The sequence below is a fragment of the Neolamprologus multifasciatus genome, chromosome 3 (assembly GCF_963576455.1).
Source record: "Neolamprologus multifasciatus chromosome 3, fNeoMul1.2, whole genome shotgun sequence".
Lineage (NCBI taxonomy): Eukaryota > Metazoa > Chordata > Actinopteri > Cichliformes > Cichlidae > Neolamprologus > Neolamprologus multifasciatus.
The window spans coordinates 6,087,622-6,104,917 of record NC_140441.1 but is presented as its reverse complement, the minus strand read 5'-3'; the positions used below and the strand labels follow the sequence as shown (position 1 = coordinate 6,104,917).

Genomic DNA, 17,296 nt, shown 5'->3' with positions numbered 1-17,296 from the left:
CATTTCACTCACTGCCTCTGTTTGTATCTCTGTCACTGCAGGACCAACATGGGGCGAGAAGTCAGCGCTCTCAGGAGGCCGACAAACGTCACAGAAGAAAGGGAGAGAAAACCTACAGCTGTGACTTGTGTGGGAAGGAATTTACCCTGGCTGGAAGCTTAAAAACTCACCAACTCATCCACAGTGGAATTAAAGCGTATAGTTGTGACTTGTGTGGAAAGTCTTTTACCCAGGCTGGACACTTAAAAACTCACCAACTCATCCACAGTGGAGTTAAAGCATACAGTTGTGACTTGTGTGGAAAGTCTTTTACTCTGCCTCAAAACTTAAAAACACACCAAGTCATCCACATTGGAGTTAAACCTTACAGCTGTGAGTTGTGTGGAAAGTCTTTTACCCGGGCTCAAACCTTAAAAACACACCAACTCATCCACAGTGGAGTTAAAGCTTACAGCTGTGAGTTTTGTGGAAAGTCTTTTACCCTGGCTAAAACCTTAAAAACACACCAACTCATCCACAGTGGAGTTAAAGCTTACCGCTGTGAGTTTTGTGGAAAATCTTTTACCCGGGCTGGAGGCCTAAAAAAACACCAACTCATCCACAGTGGATTTAAAGCACACAGCTGTGAGTTATGTGGTAAGGCTTTTGCTCAAAATAGCAATTTACAGAAGCATCTAGTTACCCACTCTGGAATTAAGGCGTACAACTGTGACTTGTGTGGAAAGTCTTTTACCCAGGCTGGAAACTTAAAAACTCACCAACTCATCCACAGTGGAGTTAAAGCGTACAGCTGTGACTTGTGTGGAAAGTCTTTTACCCAGGCTGGGGACTTAAAAAGACACCAAATCATCCACAGTGGAGTTAAACCTTACAGCTGTGACTTGTGTGGAAAGTCTTTTACCCTGCCTGGACACTTAAAAACTCACCAACTCATCCACAGTGGAGTTAAAGCGTACAGTTGTGACTTGTGTGGAAAGTCTTTTACCCTCGTTCAAAGCCTAAAAACACACCAATTCATCCACAGTGGAGTTAAACCTTACAACTGTGAGTTATGTGGAAAGTCTTTTACCCAGGCTGGAGACTTAAAAAGACACCAAATCATCCACAGTGGATTTAAACCTTACAGATGTGACTTGTGTGGAAAGTCTTTTACACTGGCTCAAAGCCTAAAAACACACCAAGTCATCCACAGTGGAGTTAAACCTTACACCTGTGACTTGTGTGGAAAGTCTTTTACCCAGGCAGGAGACTTAAAAAGACACCAACTCATCCACAGTGGAGTTAAACCTTACAGCTGTGACTTGTGTGGAAAGTCTTTTACTCAGGCTGGAGACTTAAAAAGACACCAAATCTTTCACAGTGGAGTTAAACCTTACAGCTGTGAATTGTGTGGAAAGTCTTTTACCAAGGCTGGAGACTTAAAAAGACACCAAATCATTCACATTGGAGTTAAACCTTACAGCTGTGACTTGTGTGGAAAGTCTTTTACCCAGGCTCAAAGCCTAAAAACACACAAACTGATCCACAGTGGAGTTAAACCTTACAGCTGTGAGTTTTGTTGCAAGTCTTTTACCCGGCCTGGAGTCCTTAAAAAGCACCAACTAATCCACAGTGGAGTTAAAGCACACAGTTTTGAGTTCTGTGGTAAGGCTTTTGCTCAAAATAGCAATTTACAGAGGCATCTAGTTACCCACTCTGGAATTAAGGCGTACAGCTGCGACTTTTGTGGAAAAAGTTTCAGCGACAAACACTACCGAAATAGTCACCTACGGATTCACACTGGAAATGATGTTTACTGCTGTGATCAGTGTGGGAAACTGTTTGCAACAGATGCACACTTACAAAAACACATGTTTAGCCACACTGAGGAGAGACCTTATAAATGTGACCTGTGTGAAAAGACTTTTAAAGCTCCACATCAGCTGAATAAACACCAACAGATCCACACCAGAAAGTAACTCTAGAAGTGCAGTTACTTTGAGGTATGTATTTATTTTTTTATCTTGTAATTTTAACCTGATTGTTTGGTTATAATGTAAACAGTAAAATATAATTGGACGTTGGAAGAGATGCTCCTTATTTCAGGCGACGTTCAGGATAAAAATGTTGAAGGAATTCCCTGACTTACAATATCTTTGTTTAGAAGTGGAGCAAAGCACATGGATCCATTTCTCAACCCTATCGTCACTGTGGTGGTGGGAAAGCGTTTCTCTGTGACCTTTGTAGAAAAACTTCCAATCATCAATGGGACCAAAAAACACATCAACGTAGCCACACTGGAGACAAAATGAACTACTGCAAAGAATGTGTGAGAGGCTTCCACACACCAAGTACATTAAAAATACATTAACTCTTCCAAAGTGGGGTCAAAAAGCACATCTGTGACCAGTGTGGGTCATCCTTCACCACTGGACATGAACTCAATGAAAAAGCATAAGCAAATCCACACAGGAGAGACACCATACAAGTGCAGACACTGTAACAAAAGCTTCTAACAATCAGGTCATTGTAACAAACATGAACGTACACACATGGAAGTGAACTTCAGCTGTGACCAGTGTGACAAGAGCTTCAGGAATCTCAGTTCATACTCTGAACACAAACAATTCAACACTGAAAATAAACTGTTTCACTGTTACCAATGTGCAAAAACATTCACTTCATTATCTGCTCTGTGCAAACATCAGCCTGATCATGTAAGACTGAAATCACTGGATCACAATGAAACTCAAGAGAGAGAAAGATCCTCTTCTGGTTTCAGGCTCAGACTTAAAAACCTTCAGGCTCCACAGAGTTCAGATGGAATCTCCTGTAAAGAGTGTCAGCTGATGTCACACTTGGATCTGATGAGGTAGCTCTGATTTCTGGACCTGCAGTGAATAAACCTGAATGTTACATTTAAGAACCTGCATGTATAGATATGCATATCAAGTTTGTTTTTTCCTTTTAGGAATTTAATTCTCTAAAATGTTATCCCTGTTACATTTTGATCTTTGTTCCCTTAGGACACAGTAGTGTTTAGTAGTTGTATTCATTTTATGTGTTACCTAAGTTAAATTTCAATCCTTCATTCATATTTAATCTTTTGCTGTGGTAAAATCTTCTCTTAAATCATTTTCTCCCAAAACTACAAATATTTTCACAGCAGTTGCTCTTAAAACTTCCAAAATGAACTAAATCTGTCCACCACCTTTGAAACAACACCTGCTGTGACTTTATGTCCAGAAAAAAGAAACTCAAGCTAAACTGGTTTTGGGCTGTACTTCCGTATAATGCCAGTTTGTACCAGAAGATGAAGCAGTGAGTCAGTGTAACATTTATTTAATTAGGCAAAGACCACATTCGTTATCACAGTGGCAGCAAAGAAATGTTTAAAGTTAAAAACAGCAGCACACATCAGGACCATTTTAAAGATCACAGGTGATTACTTTTACTTAATTCAAATTCCTTCAAATTTTTGGCTCCTCCTTTCACTTTAGTGTATTTACTGTATCCTTGAAGTCCACGTGTTGTTTTTTAATGAATTCATTTTGATCCACATGTTCTGCAGCTGTTTTCCTGTTGATTTGAAGTTTGTATTATGAAATCCTGATAATGTTAAAGCGTTACTTATATTTGATGAACTCTGTGTTAGGTTTTTCTTATTAAACAGTTTGGTGTGAAAAATGAAGAAATGGTCTCAGAACAAGTAGATTGAGCCCTGATTTCCAATTCAAATGAATTTAACACTTTTCAGTGGTACATGTGGAGCTTTATCAGAGGAGGCGAATTGGCTGTTCTCCACTCACACAGAACAGGGTTCCTGCAGCTCATTAAAAACTCTGAAATGATCTTCAAGGACAAAGATGTTAGATTTTTCTCAAAAATGTGCTGTGGGCATGACGTTTTCAGAGAGTGTGTTTAAGATGCATTGTGATTAACATCTCACACATTCCAATAAAGCAGATGTTCCTGCATTGCAACAGCGCTTTGCAGATGTGTTCTCCCCCCTGCCCGTGTGCACGACTCTCATGGAGCACCACTTTGAAACGCAGCTGATTGGCAGATTCCCTTGTCTGCAGAGTCCAAAGACAAAAACGGCCTCCTCCACTCTGTATGGTTCGTACCAATTCGTCACACTTCCGTTTGGCTTGTTTGAAGCCCCGGCCATTTTTCAGCACCTCCTGTAGCGATAACTGTGTCCTCACACTGCATATGCTGTTTCCTACCTGGATGATGTCGTCATTCATAGTGATACCTCGGTGGAGCATGTGCAGTGGTTGGTCACAGTCCCGGATTCCCTGAGGCAGGAAGGGCTGATGGCAAACCCAGAAGAAATGTGTGGTTGGATGGAGGGAGGTACAGAGTTCTTTGGTACAATTTTGAGACCCCATTTGGAGGCTGATTACACCACAGTGACGTGATGAAGGCTGTCCCAATTTCAAATGCGGCCGGAAATGCGCCCTTCGTTTCCCCGGACTTGAAGGGTGAGTCAGGTGTATCAAGGATTTAATGAATCAATATCACATTATTCATCACGTTATTAATCGATACCGACTTGGTATCGATTCGATACCAAGTCTGCATCGGTATCGGATCGATTCTAGCCTGGTGAGATCGATTCTTTACTTTAATTTCTGCTCTTGTTTGCAATGCTGTGCATTCGGCAAAGACGAAACAGCCATGTCACCGGACTCGCTGCTTCCGTGTCAGCGAAGAGCAGGCAGACTTTGCTCCTCCTCCCCCCTCTTGTGTTTAGATGTTACGCTGTCATGTGACGTGACTTTGGGGGATTGTTAAGTTGTTTACATATTAGTTATATATTCACCAGTTGTTTTTGTTGTTGAGAATTTTAATTGTAATTGTTGTATTATAGTTTCTCAACAGTACTTGTTTCTGTCATGGTCGTCAGTCTGCCGACTCAGTGTTTTGTGTTTCTTTATGCTTTTGTTTATCCTGAGTATTCTGTTATGATTTGCCATTTGTTAGGTTTCTGTTCTGTGCCTACCCTGGTCCCACTTCTGTGTTCTGTCTGTCTATGGTGTCCCACTGTCTGCGTGTGAATCTGTCTGTTTAAGTTATGTGTCTCGTCTAGTTCTCTGTGTCTGTGAGTTTTCTGTTTTATTCTGAACGTCCCCATCTCATGTGAGTGAGTTCAGTTTACTTTTCCCCTGTCCCGTCGGCTCTGATTTCTCCCAGGTGTGTTGCCCTCCTGTCTCCCATCCCCTGATTACTGCTGTGTGTGTATTTAAGCCCTGTGTGTTCTCCTGCTTGTTGCCGGTTCGTCTGTGTTCCATGGTGTCCTGTTCCTCATCTGCGGCTCTCTGCCTCTCACCCTGTTTGGTATCATCTCAGGTTTGTTATTTAGTTTTCCCAGTTTGGGTTTCTTTAGTTTATTGTCCTCCCCCATTGCCGGTTTTGCCACTACTCCACTTTGTAAATAAACATCACTAGCATTATCATCTACTGCTTGCATTTTGGGTCCTTTCTCCCTCCAACACCACACGGCTCGCCTCGGCAGCCGTGACACTCTTTTAATTTGTTAACTGGTTTGCATGCACTTTTTATTTTTCTAGATTTTTCTAAAAAATAAATTTGAAAAGAATTGATAACTGTAAACCACCACGGCAGACCCAATGGCATTTTCATGCTTCGCAGCATCATTCATTCTTACAAGTCATCTGGCTTGTAAGAATAAAGGCTTTGCACCCCTGATGATCCACCAGGACAAACTCAGCAGTGTGTGAGGAAGAGGAGGAGGAAGAACCAGCAGCAGCTGACAGATGGAGAGAATAGACAGACTGTTCCCTGTTTGTGAAGGACTGCTAGAAAAGTTTAAAATAATTAATTGTCTGTCCTGAATCAGTCTTATTAGGTAATTGTGTTTCCCTTAAGGCATTTCTCTGAATAAATAGGTTCATAAGTTTGAAATAAATAATTCTAAAAAGATTTGCCATTAAAAAATTAATATATGTTGTTAAAATGAATAATTCATGCTCAACATACGTTTTAGTTAAAAGGAAAATATCGCTAAAATGTATTTCTTGTTCTGGCGGGGCACTTCCGGTTCCAGTCAAGCACTTCCGGTTTTGGTCAAGCACTCGGTTTTGCTGAGAAACAGGCTGTATCCCAATTCAAGGTCTGCAACCTTAAAGTATGCAGCCTCAACGGTCCTCAAGGGCCGCGTACTCAAAGACTGCTAAGGCCGGAAGTGTGAGGCTTGTGAAATGGGACGGTCTAGCCTCCGTCGCGCTGCCCAGGTTGCCTAGCAACCATGATAGCTGGAAACGTGTGGTTGACAGAAATGAAGGAGAACATATTTTGTTCGTTTGTTTGTTTCTACATGAACTTTGTGTGATTTAATAAGTATCTGAGGCTGAGACCACAGGACTGTGAAACATGATTGTTGGGCTTCATATCTGTACTGAACAGTCATATAAGATTAGCTAGTGTAGCTTATTTTAGAGTTTAGAAATGTGTTAACATAGAATGTAGAATTATTGTAGAGACACTGACACTGCCCTCAATGTAATAAAGGCCTGACTGTGTCTTACTTACTTACTTGAACTTAGGAGTAGATTGTAGGAGACCCCTCCCCCACTTGAACAGTGAAAGTAAGACAAAGAGGAGTTAATGCTGAGTGGAAATTCCCCAGAGGATACCTGGGTGGGGTCTCAACATTTGTAACTGGATAACTGTGGTTTGGAAGGAAGATGGGTTTTTATGACTTCTAGGGAGTCACCTACACAACTGTGTCTGATAGAATGAAGAGTAGACTGATATATTAAATATTCCTTTATTGGATGGGAAAATCAGACCATGTCATGACTGCTTTAAGTCACACAGAATAGATATCAGAGCCTTAAACAGGCTGACTTCTGCTAAATGGGTCAAACTGGGCAGAAAGTATCCAAACACATAACATCCTTATAGAATATGATGTAACACTATAGATCAACTAAGCTCAGAATATATAAAGCATATAAACAATTACAGCAATATGATGCAACAAACACAGCAGTGCTACTAATCCAAAATACTCAAAGCTTCATAGAACTGAAACAAACATTTATTTTTAGCTCCATTCTGCTGCTGATACATACTTTAGGTTTCTGGACATTAAACTTGTTGCTGCCTTTCATAGTGTGTAACTTGAAGGCCCTGAGTACTTTCTCCCACACTGCAAACACTGGGGTGATAAAATTATTTGAACATTACCTAATAAGACTGATTCAGGACAGACAATTAGTTATGTTAAACTTTCCTAGCAGTCCTTCACAAACAGGGAACAGTCTGTCTATTCTCTCCATCTGTCAGCTGCTGCTGGCTCTTCCTCCTCCTCTTCCTCACACACTGCTGAGTTTGTCCTGGTGGATCATCAGGGGTGCAAAGCCTCACAGATGATGTGCAGCAGTGGGTCCCTCAGTCTGTCCTCACTCTGGACACTTGCAGTTGTCACACATGGAAATCAGGCTGCAGGATTCAAACACAAGTGTAACTTATAAATACATGTTCATACTTTTATTACACAATCAGAGAGAGTGCAGGACAGACAGGTGACAGTCTCAAGTGTATACACTGCTACAAACAGGAGGATTTAGTGTTTGTGTTATACGAGTGCTAAACAAGAAGAGTTCCCAGCTGGTACAGTGGACACATGTGTGACTCCTGTGATTAAAGCATCTTTCTTTCAGCTTAAAGAGTGAACCGTCAGCTCGTTCAAACACACGTTAAAGTCCATTTGGCTCGACACCACCAAACAGAGGCAGCAATATAACATAGCTAACATTAACAGTGCAGTGAATCCTGCTTGTGCCGTGATATTCAGGTCTGCAAACCGAGCAGCATCACTGACTTTCAGCTTGTTGTGTTTGTGGACATGTGACTGACTTTAATTATCCACAAAATCATCACATTCTCTGTAAGATTAAGGTCGACTATTGTATTATTATATTTTAAAGGCTTTAAAAGCAAGTAAAAGCTGAAAGTACCATCATCGCTAATGGCAAATAACTTTGCCGACATGTGGCCAACAGTAATGTTTTAATGTTCCTCATTATTAAACATTTGCACATAAATAAGTGACATAATATTCAGTACTTACTTTTCACAGTTTACTCTTCGGCCACTCCACTTCTGCCGTCTGTGGCAGAATTATCCACACCCACCGCCACGCTATGAATTGTGGGATATATGGGAGCACGAAGTCTACACTGCCACAGCCTTAAAATTCAGGGAAATGAAGGACGCAATTGAGGGCCACATTTCGAGCAGCCTTTGAATTGACAGCCTTCGGCACGCCACTGTGACATAATCGGCCTTAAAATGCAGCCTTTAAGGCTGTAGACCCTGAATTGGGATACAGCCACAGTCTCTTCATGCTAAAGGCAGTATGGAGATGTAATCAAATGCCATCTACTCCGAATTATCAGGCTGGAACGCCGTAAGTTACTTTATGTGACAGTTCATACAGATAGCTTTGGATATTAATGTATATTTTGCTAACATGAATGTTTTAGTGAGAGTAATGCACTTTATTGATGTAAACATGCTTCTGCCTGTTGAGATGGAGTTTATTTTCTATCATTTCAGTTTTCACCACATGTTCAAGGAGACAATTAAACAAGCTGCAACTAAACTCCAGGGTCTTCATTTGTGGTTTAACTCGGTGTCACCAACATCCTCGTTGAAAACACTACAGTAATGTTAAAATAATTTTATCATTCCAGTGTGGGAGAAAGTACTCAGGGCCTTCAAGTTACACACTATGAAAGGCAGCAACAAGTTTAATATTCAGAAACCTAAAGTATGTATCAGCAGCAGAATGGAGCTAAAAATAAATGTTTGTTTCAGTTCTATGAAGCTTTGAGTATTTAGCATTAGTAGTACTGCTGTGTTTGTTGAATAATATTGCTGTAATTGTTTATATGCTTTATATATTCTGAGCTTAGTTGATCTATAGTTCTTGGAGTGACTTTGATAAAAGTTGTCATTGTCGTACTTAAATTTGTAAACCTTGTCTTAAACTGCAGATACATTCCATGTAAAGGTTCTGGTTTCCTTATTTAGTAAGGAATGTTTACTTCCTGCCATTTATGGGCTCGCCTGTGCTTGTATACGGTGGACCGTTAAGGGGGTTAGGCCAGCCTAGCTCCAGACACCAAGAACCACCAACGCACCGATGCCTGAGAGAATCAGCCACAGGCAGGTAGTGTGGTGAGAGGAGATGGGCCTCCATATCTCGGGGGGCCTGAGATGTTCCCAGAGAGGTGGCGTCTAAGACCTGACCTGACATATAGACAGACGTACAGACACAAACGTGCATTCCCACCCTCATGCACACATAATGCACACATAAACAAATACTGGGCACTCACCCAATGTGGAAACAGATACAAATGGACACTCTACACACAGTGTCACACTTCCCAAACGTACTCTATAACCCAGGTCCAGGTACCCCTGCCCCCAGAGGGGGAAACAGCACCTAGACCCAGGAGATGTTACCCTTTTCCCTGGGGTGGAGACAAGTAGACCGCCCCTGGCGTCACAGCAGCAGGGAGGACCCGCATCCCAGACCTCAACTACTCTGCTACAACACACGTAGTCTGACTCTTGTCTCATGATTTCATGTTTTGTGACTATTGGTAAATGGTAAATGGCCTGTATTTATATAGCGCCTTTCTAGTCCCTAAGGACCCAAAAGCGCTTTACATATCCAGTCATTCACCCATTCACACACACATTCACACACTGGTGATGGCAAGCTACGTTTGCATGCACTATTGAGTGAATTACTGAGGTTGTTCTAATATAATTTAGTACTGTAGTATAGTTTAGGGGCAGCACGGTGGTTAGCACTGTTGCCAAACAGCAAGAAGGTCCTGAGTTCAATTCCACCATCAGGCCGGGGTCTTTCTGTGTGGAGTTTGCATGTTCTACCCGTTAATTAATCAACCCATTACCCGTGAATGTGAGCGCGAATGGTTGTCTGTCTCTATGTGTTAGCCCTGCGACAAACTGGTGACCTTTCCAGGGTGAACCCCGCCTCTCGCCCTATGACAGCTGGGATAGGCTGCAGCACCCTCCATGACCCTGAAAAGGATAAGCGAAGCGAACAGATGGATGGATAGTTTAGTACTTCATAGTTCAGCTCTTGTGTCCCACTTGGATATTGAATCTTGTAACTCTGAGTCTCTTGCATGCCATAGTGTGGGTTAATTTTCAGTTTCTTAGTCCCCTGAGTTTGTAGCATCGTGTGTTAGTGTATGGGTTTGAGCAATTCCAGATGGTAGATTCATTTGCCTCTCACCTTTAGTTCATATTTTGTGATTTTGCCAAAATAAAATCTTGTTTTACACTGTTCCTCCAAGCCTCTGTGTGGTGTCTACATCTGAGTCCTCTTCCTTGTGTTGGCTTCCCGGTCGTGACAGAACCTGAACTTGTCTGATGTTCATGCTGATGAATATGGCCACAATGACACATATTTCCTTTCAATTTGGTTTTCAACTTGTTTTCTATCTTTTTTAAATTTAATTAACTGATTTTAATTCTCAAATTTTGCCACCTAATTGATTATTTCCAAAGATATGCACGTGGCACAGTAACAGTATCTTTAGCAGTAGCTCGGGACCTGACGGTAAATGTTTACTTTGTCTTTCTGGGATTTACTGATAGAAACCTTTGCAGAGAGAACAACACAGTATGAACAGTCTTCTCACAGGTACCTTAAGTGACCTTAAGGTTCTGTATAATTAGTGTTTATTAGTGATGTCCTTTGTTGTATTGCAGTCCTTAGGATTAAGTTTTACTTCACTGCAGTTCAGTGATTGATGGAGGAAAATTTATTGTAGTCACAGAGATCCTTAACAGGGAAGAGAAAAAGAGTTACACTGGATCAAAACAATAAATTCTAAGAAAACATTATGTATTTAATTTTATCCAATCAAAACCATCTTTATTCATAAAGCACTTCAAAATACCCAGCACAGGACCAATAGAATAAAACAAAATGGTACCAAAAAAAAAAAATACATACAAATTAAAACAGCCCTATATTTAAAACAAGACAAATAATAATAAACAAACAAACAGAAGAGGCCTGTCTTATCTCTAAAGGCAGATTGTTCCACAGCACAATCTCCTTTATGTTTATGCTCAGTTCTGATTACATTAAGTCATCAGCTGGCATCTAAATACACATTTAGGGCGTCCAAAAACCATCATCTCAGTCTTTTTGTCATTGAACAGGTTTATCCAGAGGAGAGATGCATCAGTACAAACGATTTTATCCTTTAAACCTGGACTCTGTGAACGGCTTAATGTTCGATGTGCTAAAGAATAGAAAACATTATTTCCCATCAGACCATGAGCAACATTCAGGCATGTAACACAGTAACGTTTTTTACATATTCAGCAGAGAGAGTTAGCTGTGTGCACTACAAAAAAAGGCTGTTCCAATTCTCAGCATCGCTCCTCTCTTTCCCTGAGTCCTTGGCAATTCTCCCTCTCACGATGACGTTTTCATCGAGGCTAAGGAAAGAGTTTAGGGAAAGGAGACAGCCGCTAATTTTGAAATAACACCCCCACGTGGTTACGTTTTGCAGCTGAGTCACGTGACGGCACAGCAACAAATCACAGCAGAGCTGGGAAAAGGGGCGGAGCAAAGTGTGTGTGCTTGAGAGGAGTCGAGCAGAGAGAGCTGCTTTTTCATGAAATCATAAAGTAGTAAACTTACAGGAACATATACCACTACCAACGTTTGGATCGATATCTGCATCGATCTGCACACCCTTGTCTCCTGGATCGTAGCTGAGATCAGCGTGAACCACGTGGGTCTCTGCTCCCTGATCTGTTTCCTGTGTTTGGAAAGACTTCCAGCTTCATCACAGAGTTTCTCTCGGTTTGTGGGCTCGTCTAAAGGTAAGCACCGAGCTAACTTTAATGTGGGTTCAGTTTATGTTGAGAATAATAGATTGCTTGGTATACATTGGAGTTAGACAGACTGTAGAGTTTGTGATTGCTTGCAACATCATATTATGGCGGTTGCTAGAGGGAAAGAATATAGGGCTTTGGAGTTTACGTCACGCCGCAATGCATTGTGGGAGCGCGGCACCATTTCCGGGTCTACAATCAAAACAAACACACTGTGTTGGAACGACGATTACAAGATGCTTAAAAGCAGCTCAAAAGAGAATGGACGGTATAGAGACCGATTACATCCAGAGGCGAAGCGGCGGTACTTGCAGAAAATAGCGTGCATTGGAAATGTGGACCCGTATGAAATACGGCCGTGGAGTAGAAACCCTGAAGACCAACCGCTACTGACGTAGCCTGACATATTTTCGTACCTTGTCTGTGGAGTCAGCGCGTACAAGTCGTCATTCAAACAAAGGTAAGTCAGCTCGAGTACTGCGTATGAAATGCGTTTGATTTCCCTGCAAACATTCACATTAGTGCAGCATAAATTCATTCATGAGGGGAAACTACAGTGAGAACATGTGGAGGCTGTTAGAGGGATAACATAGTGAGTTCAGTGCATTGATGTGACATTGTCCTGAAGGATTTAGTTATTCTCTATGGTTAAAGAAATTGCAATGATTTATTAATGTTTATTATAAATAATTCTAATTATACATCTTGCTTCCATGTTTGTATCCTGTGTCACTAAAAATACATTTTATTTTAACTTTATACATTGATTAATGACCTGCAGAATCTCCTTATCATATTAAGTGATTCATAATTGTCACTTTATGCTTTCTCCATCTCTAAAGTGATGACATCCTTGCATTACATACTTTAGGTTCATTTTCTGCAGGCAGGTTTCTGACAGAGAACAGGCAGATTTACACTATAACATGCAGCCTTCTATAGATGGACACATAAAGAAATGAAAAATTACATGTATGTGCTAACTTTCTAAACACTTTATTACATTTATGATAAAGTAGATTAAACACATTTATGTCGGCCTTGGCTCATAGTTCTTGTCTTTAAATTAACTTTGTCTGTGTGTGTTTCAGGTACTCTCAAAGACTGAATGAACCAGCATTACAGCCATGGGTCGCTGTGAGCATCACAGGGAAGGTTGAAGCCTCCCACTGCACCTGTAAGGCCGGAGTCGTGGAGACCTGCAGCCAAGTCGCTGCTCTTCTGTTTAATGTAGAAGCAACAGTGTTGATCTGTGGCACAAGGACTGTTACAGATGAACCTGCATATTGGGTTTTGCTGGGTAATGTGACCAAGATACAGTCAGTGGTTGGTCATAAGATAGACTTCTCCTCTTCAGCTGCCCAAAAAAAGGCTCTTGATCAAAACATAAACAGACCATCCGTATTGAAAGGTAAAACTAGCCGTCCTCAAAAAAGAAAAATCACACCTGCTACTGTGGAGGAGTTGTCACTGCTATAATGCCATAATGTTTTATCTAGGGGTCTAGATTTATGCCTGTAGTGCACTGCCGTGTAAATAATTTGCATTTACTGAATATGTACTGACTGAGTCCCACTGTTCAAAAGTTGAATAAAGAAACAAACTAATTTTTGCCTCTTTTTTTAAATTAAAGCCACTTTATAGAACATCACATCAGTTACAGTGTAGAATCCATATCATTTATAGTTTACAAGTGACAAAATGTTTACATAAAATCATGACAGTGTCTACATGATATCACCCACTACTAACATTACTTTATTTACTGTATCTTTTGAAAAATTACCGCTATTTATACAGCACAAGACTTAAGAATATTTAACAGTTGCAAGTTTCATTTTTCCCTGGTTTTATTATCACACTGTTCAACAAACGCAGCAAACCTTCACCATCTTATCCAGAAGGGTCACCTCTTCACCCTGACAGGGAAGAAGTAATCTGATTGGCATGGTGGTATGTTTGAAGCAGGTCCCTTGTGTAGCGCTGGAACCCAGTCATGATGTTTCATCCATTTCATAGGCTGGTTTGCTGCAATGATGCCAAATAATTAGCAATAGAAGGTAGTTCTGCAAAATCTCTCAGTAGGATGTTTGTTCTAATTTGACCTCAGAGTGCATCGAAAATAAAACTAATAGGCTATGAAGAGTGATATGAACATATTTAGAACTTACTGGAATGAAAATGTCTGGAGCACCAACAGATATCTGGAGATGGAAGAGAACTGGATATCAGCTCGTCTCACAGCTGCTATCCAGGCTAGATGCCTTCGTTTGGTAACATCGATACACGAGCTGCCTCATGTTGCTTCCTGGTTGGGAAAGAATGAAAAGACGAACCATTTTCAAGCTTATTCTCTTGCCGGTCATGCGATCGAACATTGCAGCGGACCATACAGCAAGAACGAACCATGGCTGTTGTGTGTGCTTTAGACCCCCAAATGGCGGATTGGGCCAAAATCCTTTCTACGCCCACCCCCGTGACATCACGCTCCATAGCCCTATATATAGAAAAATAGTCTTGGAATATGAACAAAAGGATGGGGTGCAGGGCAGGAGAACAGCCAACCCCAGGACAGGAAGCCACAGGTACAAGCCTGGGGGAGGGCATTCCCAGGGTGAATAATAGAGAGAGAGTAGTGGAAGCCTACTGAGCAGGGGTGCCAAAGGGCTACCCCCGCCGCCCGTCCGCCCTTATGCTATAAAGGTGTGTGTGAGGAATGCTCCTCAGATCAGCCTTTAGAATAGGACTTCATAGGATGATCTCCAGATGCGTCTGTATTTTATTTACTCTCAGCCAGGGGCGATTCTAGGATCAGAGCTTTGGGGGTGCTGTCAGTCCCTGCATCCTTAGATGCTGTTGCTGCAAAAGAAGAATGGATTGGAATAAAAAAAACAAAACATATCCTAACCTTAATTACTGGGGGAGAATAATGAATGATGCTCATAGTGAGTAAAAAGTAAACTGAGTGCATTTTTTGGACAGAGATTCACATTTAATGTATATAATGTATAATACAGAAACATTAAAAAACACTCCCAAAACAGAATAAATTATTGCAAAATATTAATAAAAACTATAAAAATGGAGGCAACTTTGCCTATGTTAGAATGTATACAATGTATTAAATTTTTTTTACTGCAGATACTAATTTTACTAATCTAATAATAATTTTGTTGTTGTAAGATTTATGAGTTTCATGCTTTCATAGTGTTACTTAAGAGACCATGACATTTTTATCAGGTGCTACACACTGTAAAAAGTTTGAGGAACACTGATAAGTGTATGTGTGCTTTTGGAAAACATTTTCAGCTGCAGTACAGAATCTTTGAAACAAGCTCACTGAAAACACTTTTAGAATATAAACAGAGCACTCTGCTTCTCTTTACAGATCCTCACTCGACCAGGGCACCGTTTGGCACTTTCTGATAGTGTGCAAATGTGGTAAGATAAGATAACTCTTTATTGTCATTGCACAGTCATACATAGTACAGTAGTACAATGAAATTGGAAAACTGTCCTCTGTCGGCACTACATATAACACAACACGACACGATATGACACATCACATCACAACACAACACAGTATATTAACTTAGTAATAAAAAAAGAAGAAGTGTATTTGTATTGCACACTGTTATTGTTGCACATTAATTATTATTGCACCTTGTTATAAATATAAATATTATTGTTATTGTTTTAAACATTGTTACCTCCCCCCTAAAAAAGTCCAGGGAGGTAGCCAGTCAGGTCAGCTATTTGCATTGATCAGGGCTATTGCCCTGTTGTAAAAGCTGTCCTTGAGTCTGTTTGTTCGGGACCTTAGCAGCCTGAACCTCCTGCCAGACGGCAGCAGCTTAAACACCCGATGTCCTGGGTGTGTACCGTCCCGTAGGATGCTGCGTGCCCTCTTGAGACAGTGAGTGCTGTACATGTCCTTCAGGGAGGGAAGAGGATGTCCAATGATTTTTTGGGCCATATTGATGACCCTCTGGAGTGTCTTTCTGTGTGCTGTGGTGCAGCTGGAGAACCACACACCAATGTAATATGTCAGCACACTTTCAATGGAGCAGCGGTAGAAGACAGTCAGCAGCTCCTTCTTCGGGTCCATTTTTCTGAGGATTCTCAGAAAGTGGAGATGCTGTTGGGCCTTCTTTAAGACCGCAGAGGTGTTAGAGCTCCATTGGAGGTCTGTGTCTATGTGCACACCCAGAAACTGGAAACTGGAGACCCTTTCCACGCACTCCCCGTTGATGCTGACAGGCTGCAGCTCGGACTTCCTCCTTTTGAAGTCAACTACCGGTTCTTTTGTCTTGGTGGTATTGAGGTCCAGGTTGTTATCTACACACCAATCTGACAGCCTCTGAACTTCAGCTCTGTACGCCGTCTCATCTCCCCCAGAGATGAGCCCCACCACGGTGGTATCATCTGTAAACTTGATGACTGTGTTGTCTGGGTGGGAACTAACACAGTCATGTGTGTACAGAGTGTACAGTAGGGGACTCAGTACACAGCCTTGTGGAGAGCCGGTGTTGAGGCTGAGGGCTGAGGAAAGATGAGGCCCCACTCTAACTCTCTGTACATGGTCTGAGAGGAAGTCTCTGATCCAGCGGCAGGTGGTAGAAGGAAGTCCGGTTTCCAGCAGTTTAACTATTAGTCTGTCCGGGAGTATCGTATTAAAAGCAGAGCTAAAGTCAACAAAGAGCAGCCTGGCGTAACGGCCCTGCACTTCCAGGTGAGAGATGGTGGTGTGGAGCGTTGTAGCAATGGCATCTTCAGTTGATCTGTTAGCTCTGTATGCGAACTGGAGTGGGTCGAGTGTGGGTGGCAGGCAGGACATGATGTGACGTCGGACCAGTTTCTCGAAGCACTTCATTATAACAGGTGGTGGTGCATGTACTGCGGCAGTCATACAGACAACTAGATGGTCCAAAAGTTGGCCTACCTATTACTGGCTGAGGTTTTAATAGAGTTGTGGCTGAACCACATAAAATATATCATTAATTTTAATCTCCCTAATCAATGATAATGTTATGTTGGAATGTTGTTAAAGAGGGTCAAAAATGTTTCAACCCAGTTTGTTTTGCAGATTCTGTAATAGCAGCTTTAATATAGGGAGAACACAACTTCCAGATTGTATGAGCAAAATTAGGTTTTGTCTCTTTGTCAGTTTAACAGTTTCTGTTTTGCCTCTCAGTTGTCTGTTTTCTTACCTGGTTCTTCCTGACCTTGTACTTTCTCCTCACATTCCCCTCTTTCCTCTCTCCCTCTTTGGACTGACAATCATACACAAATAGATTGTATTCAGTTAGATGAAAATTTACATTAATATGAAAAAAATACTATTAAGATCACTAACAAATGTCCTCTCTCAGTATCCATTGCA

At 41.3% G+C, this 17,296-nt stretch overlaps 3 protein-coding genes and 1 long non-coding RNA gene across 6 annotated transcripts in view; 3 read left to right on the top strand and 1 right to left on the bottom strand.

The window, feature by feature from the left end:
• The window catches only part of LOC146521277 (uncharacterized), a 58,373-nt gene extending 54,756 nt beyond the window's left edge, over positions 1 to 3,617 (top strand). Inside the window, exons 3-4 of one of the 2 annotated variants that reach the window (XM_085154971.1) lie at positions 42 to 1,982; positions 2,144 to 3,617. In XM_085154971.1, coding sequence (XP_085011097.1) covers positions 42 to 1,958 — 1,917 coding nt within the window. In that variant the 3' untranslated portion in view covers positions 1,959 to 1,982; positions 2,144 to 3,617. Of the gene's footprint in view, positions 1 to 41 lie in introns of both variants that reach the window. The other variant, XM_085154970.1, reaches the window with a different exon arrangement.
• Positions 1 to 17,296, bottom strand: part of LOC146521260 (polymeric immunoglobulin receptor-like) — a 525,395-nt gene that overhangs the window by 204,055 nt on the left and 304,044 nt on the right. The gene's annotated exons all lie outside the window — the stretch shown is intronic.
• LOC146521270 (uncharacterized) overlaps positions 1 to 17,296 on the top strand; it is a 244,406-nt gene that overhangs the window by 103,413 nt on the left and 123,697 nt on the right. The gene's annotated exons all lie outside the window — the stretch shown is intronic.
• Positions 5,529 to 17,296, top strand: part of LOC146521276 (uncharacterized) — a 30,268-nt gene continuing 18,500 nt past the window's right edge. The window contains exons 1-2 of one of the 2 annotated variants that reach the window (XM_085154995.1): positions 5,529 to 11,901; positions 15,302 to 15,354. The gene's annotated coding sequence lies outside the window, so the exon portion shown is untranslated. The remainder of the gene's footprint in view (positions 11,902 to 15,301; positions 15,355 to 17,296) is intronic. The other variant, XM_085154996.1, reaches the window with a different exon arrangement.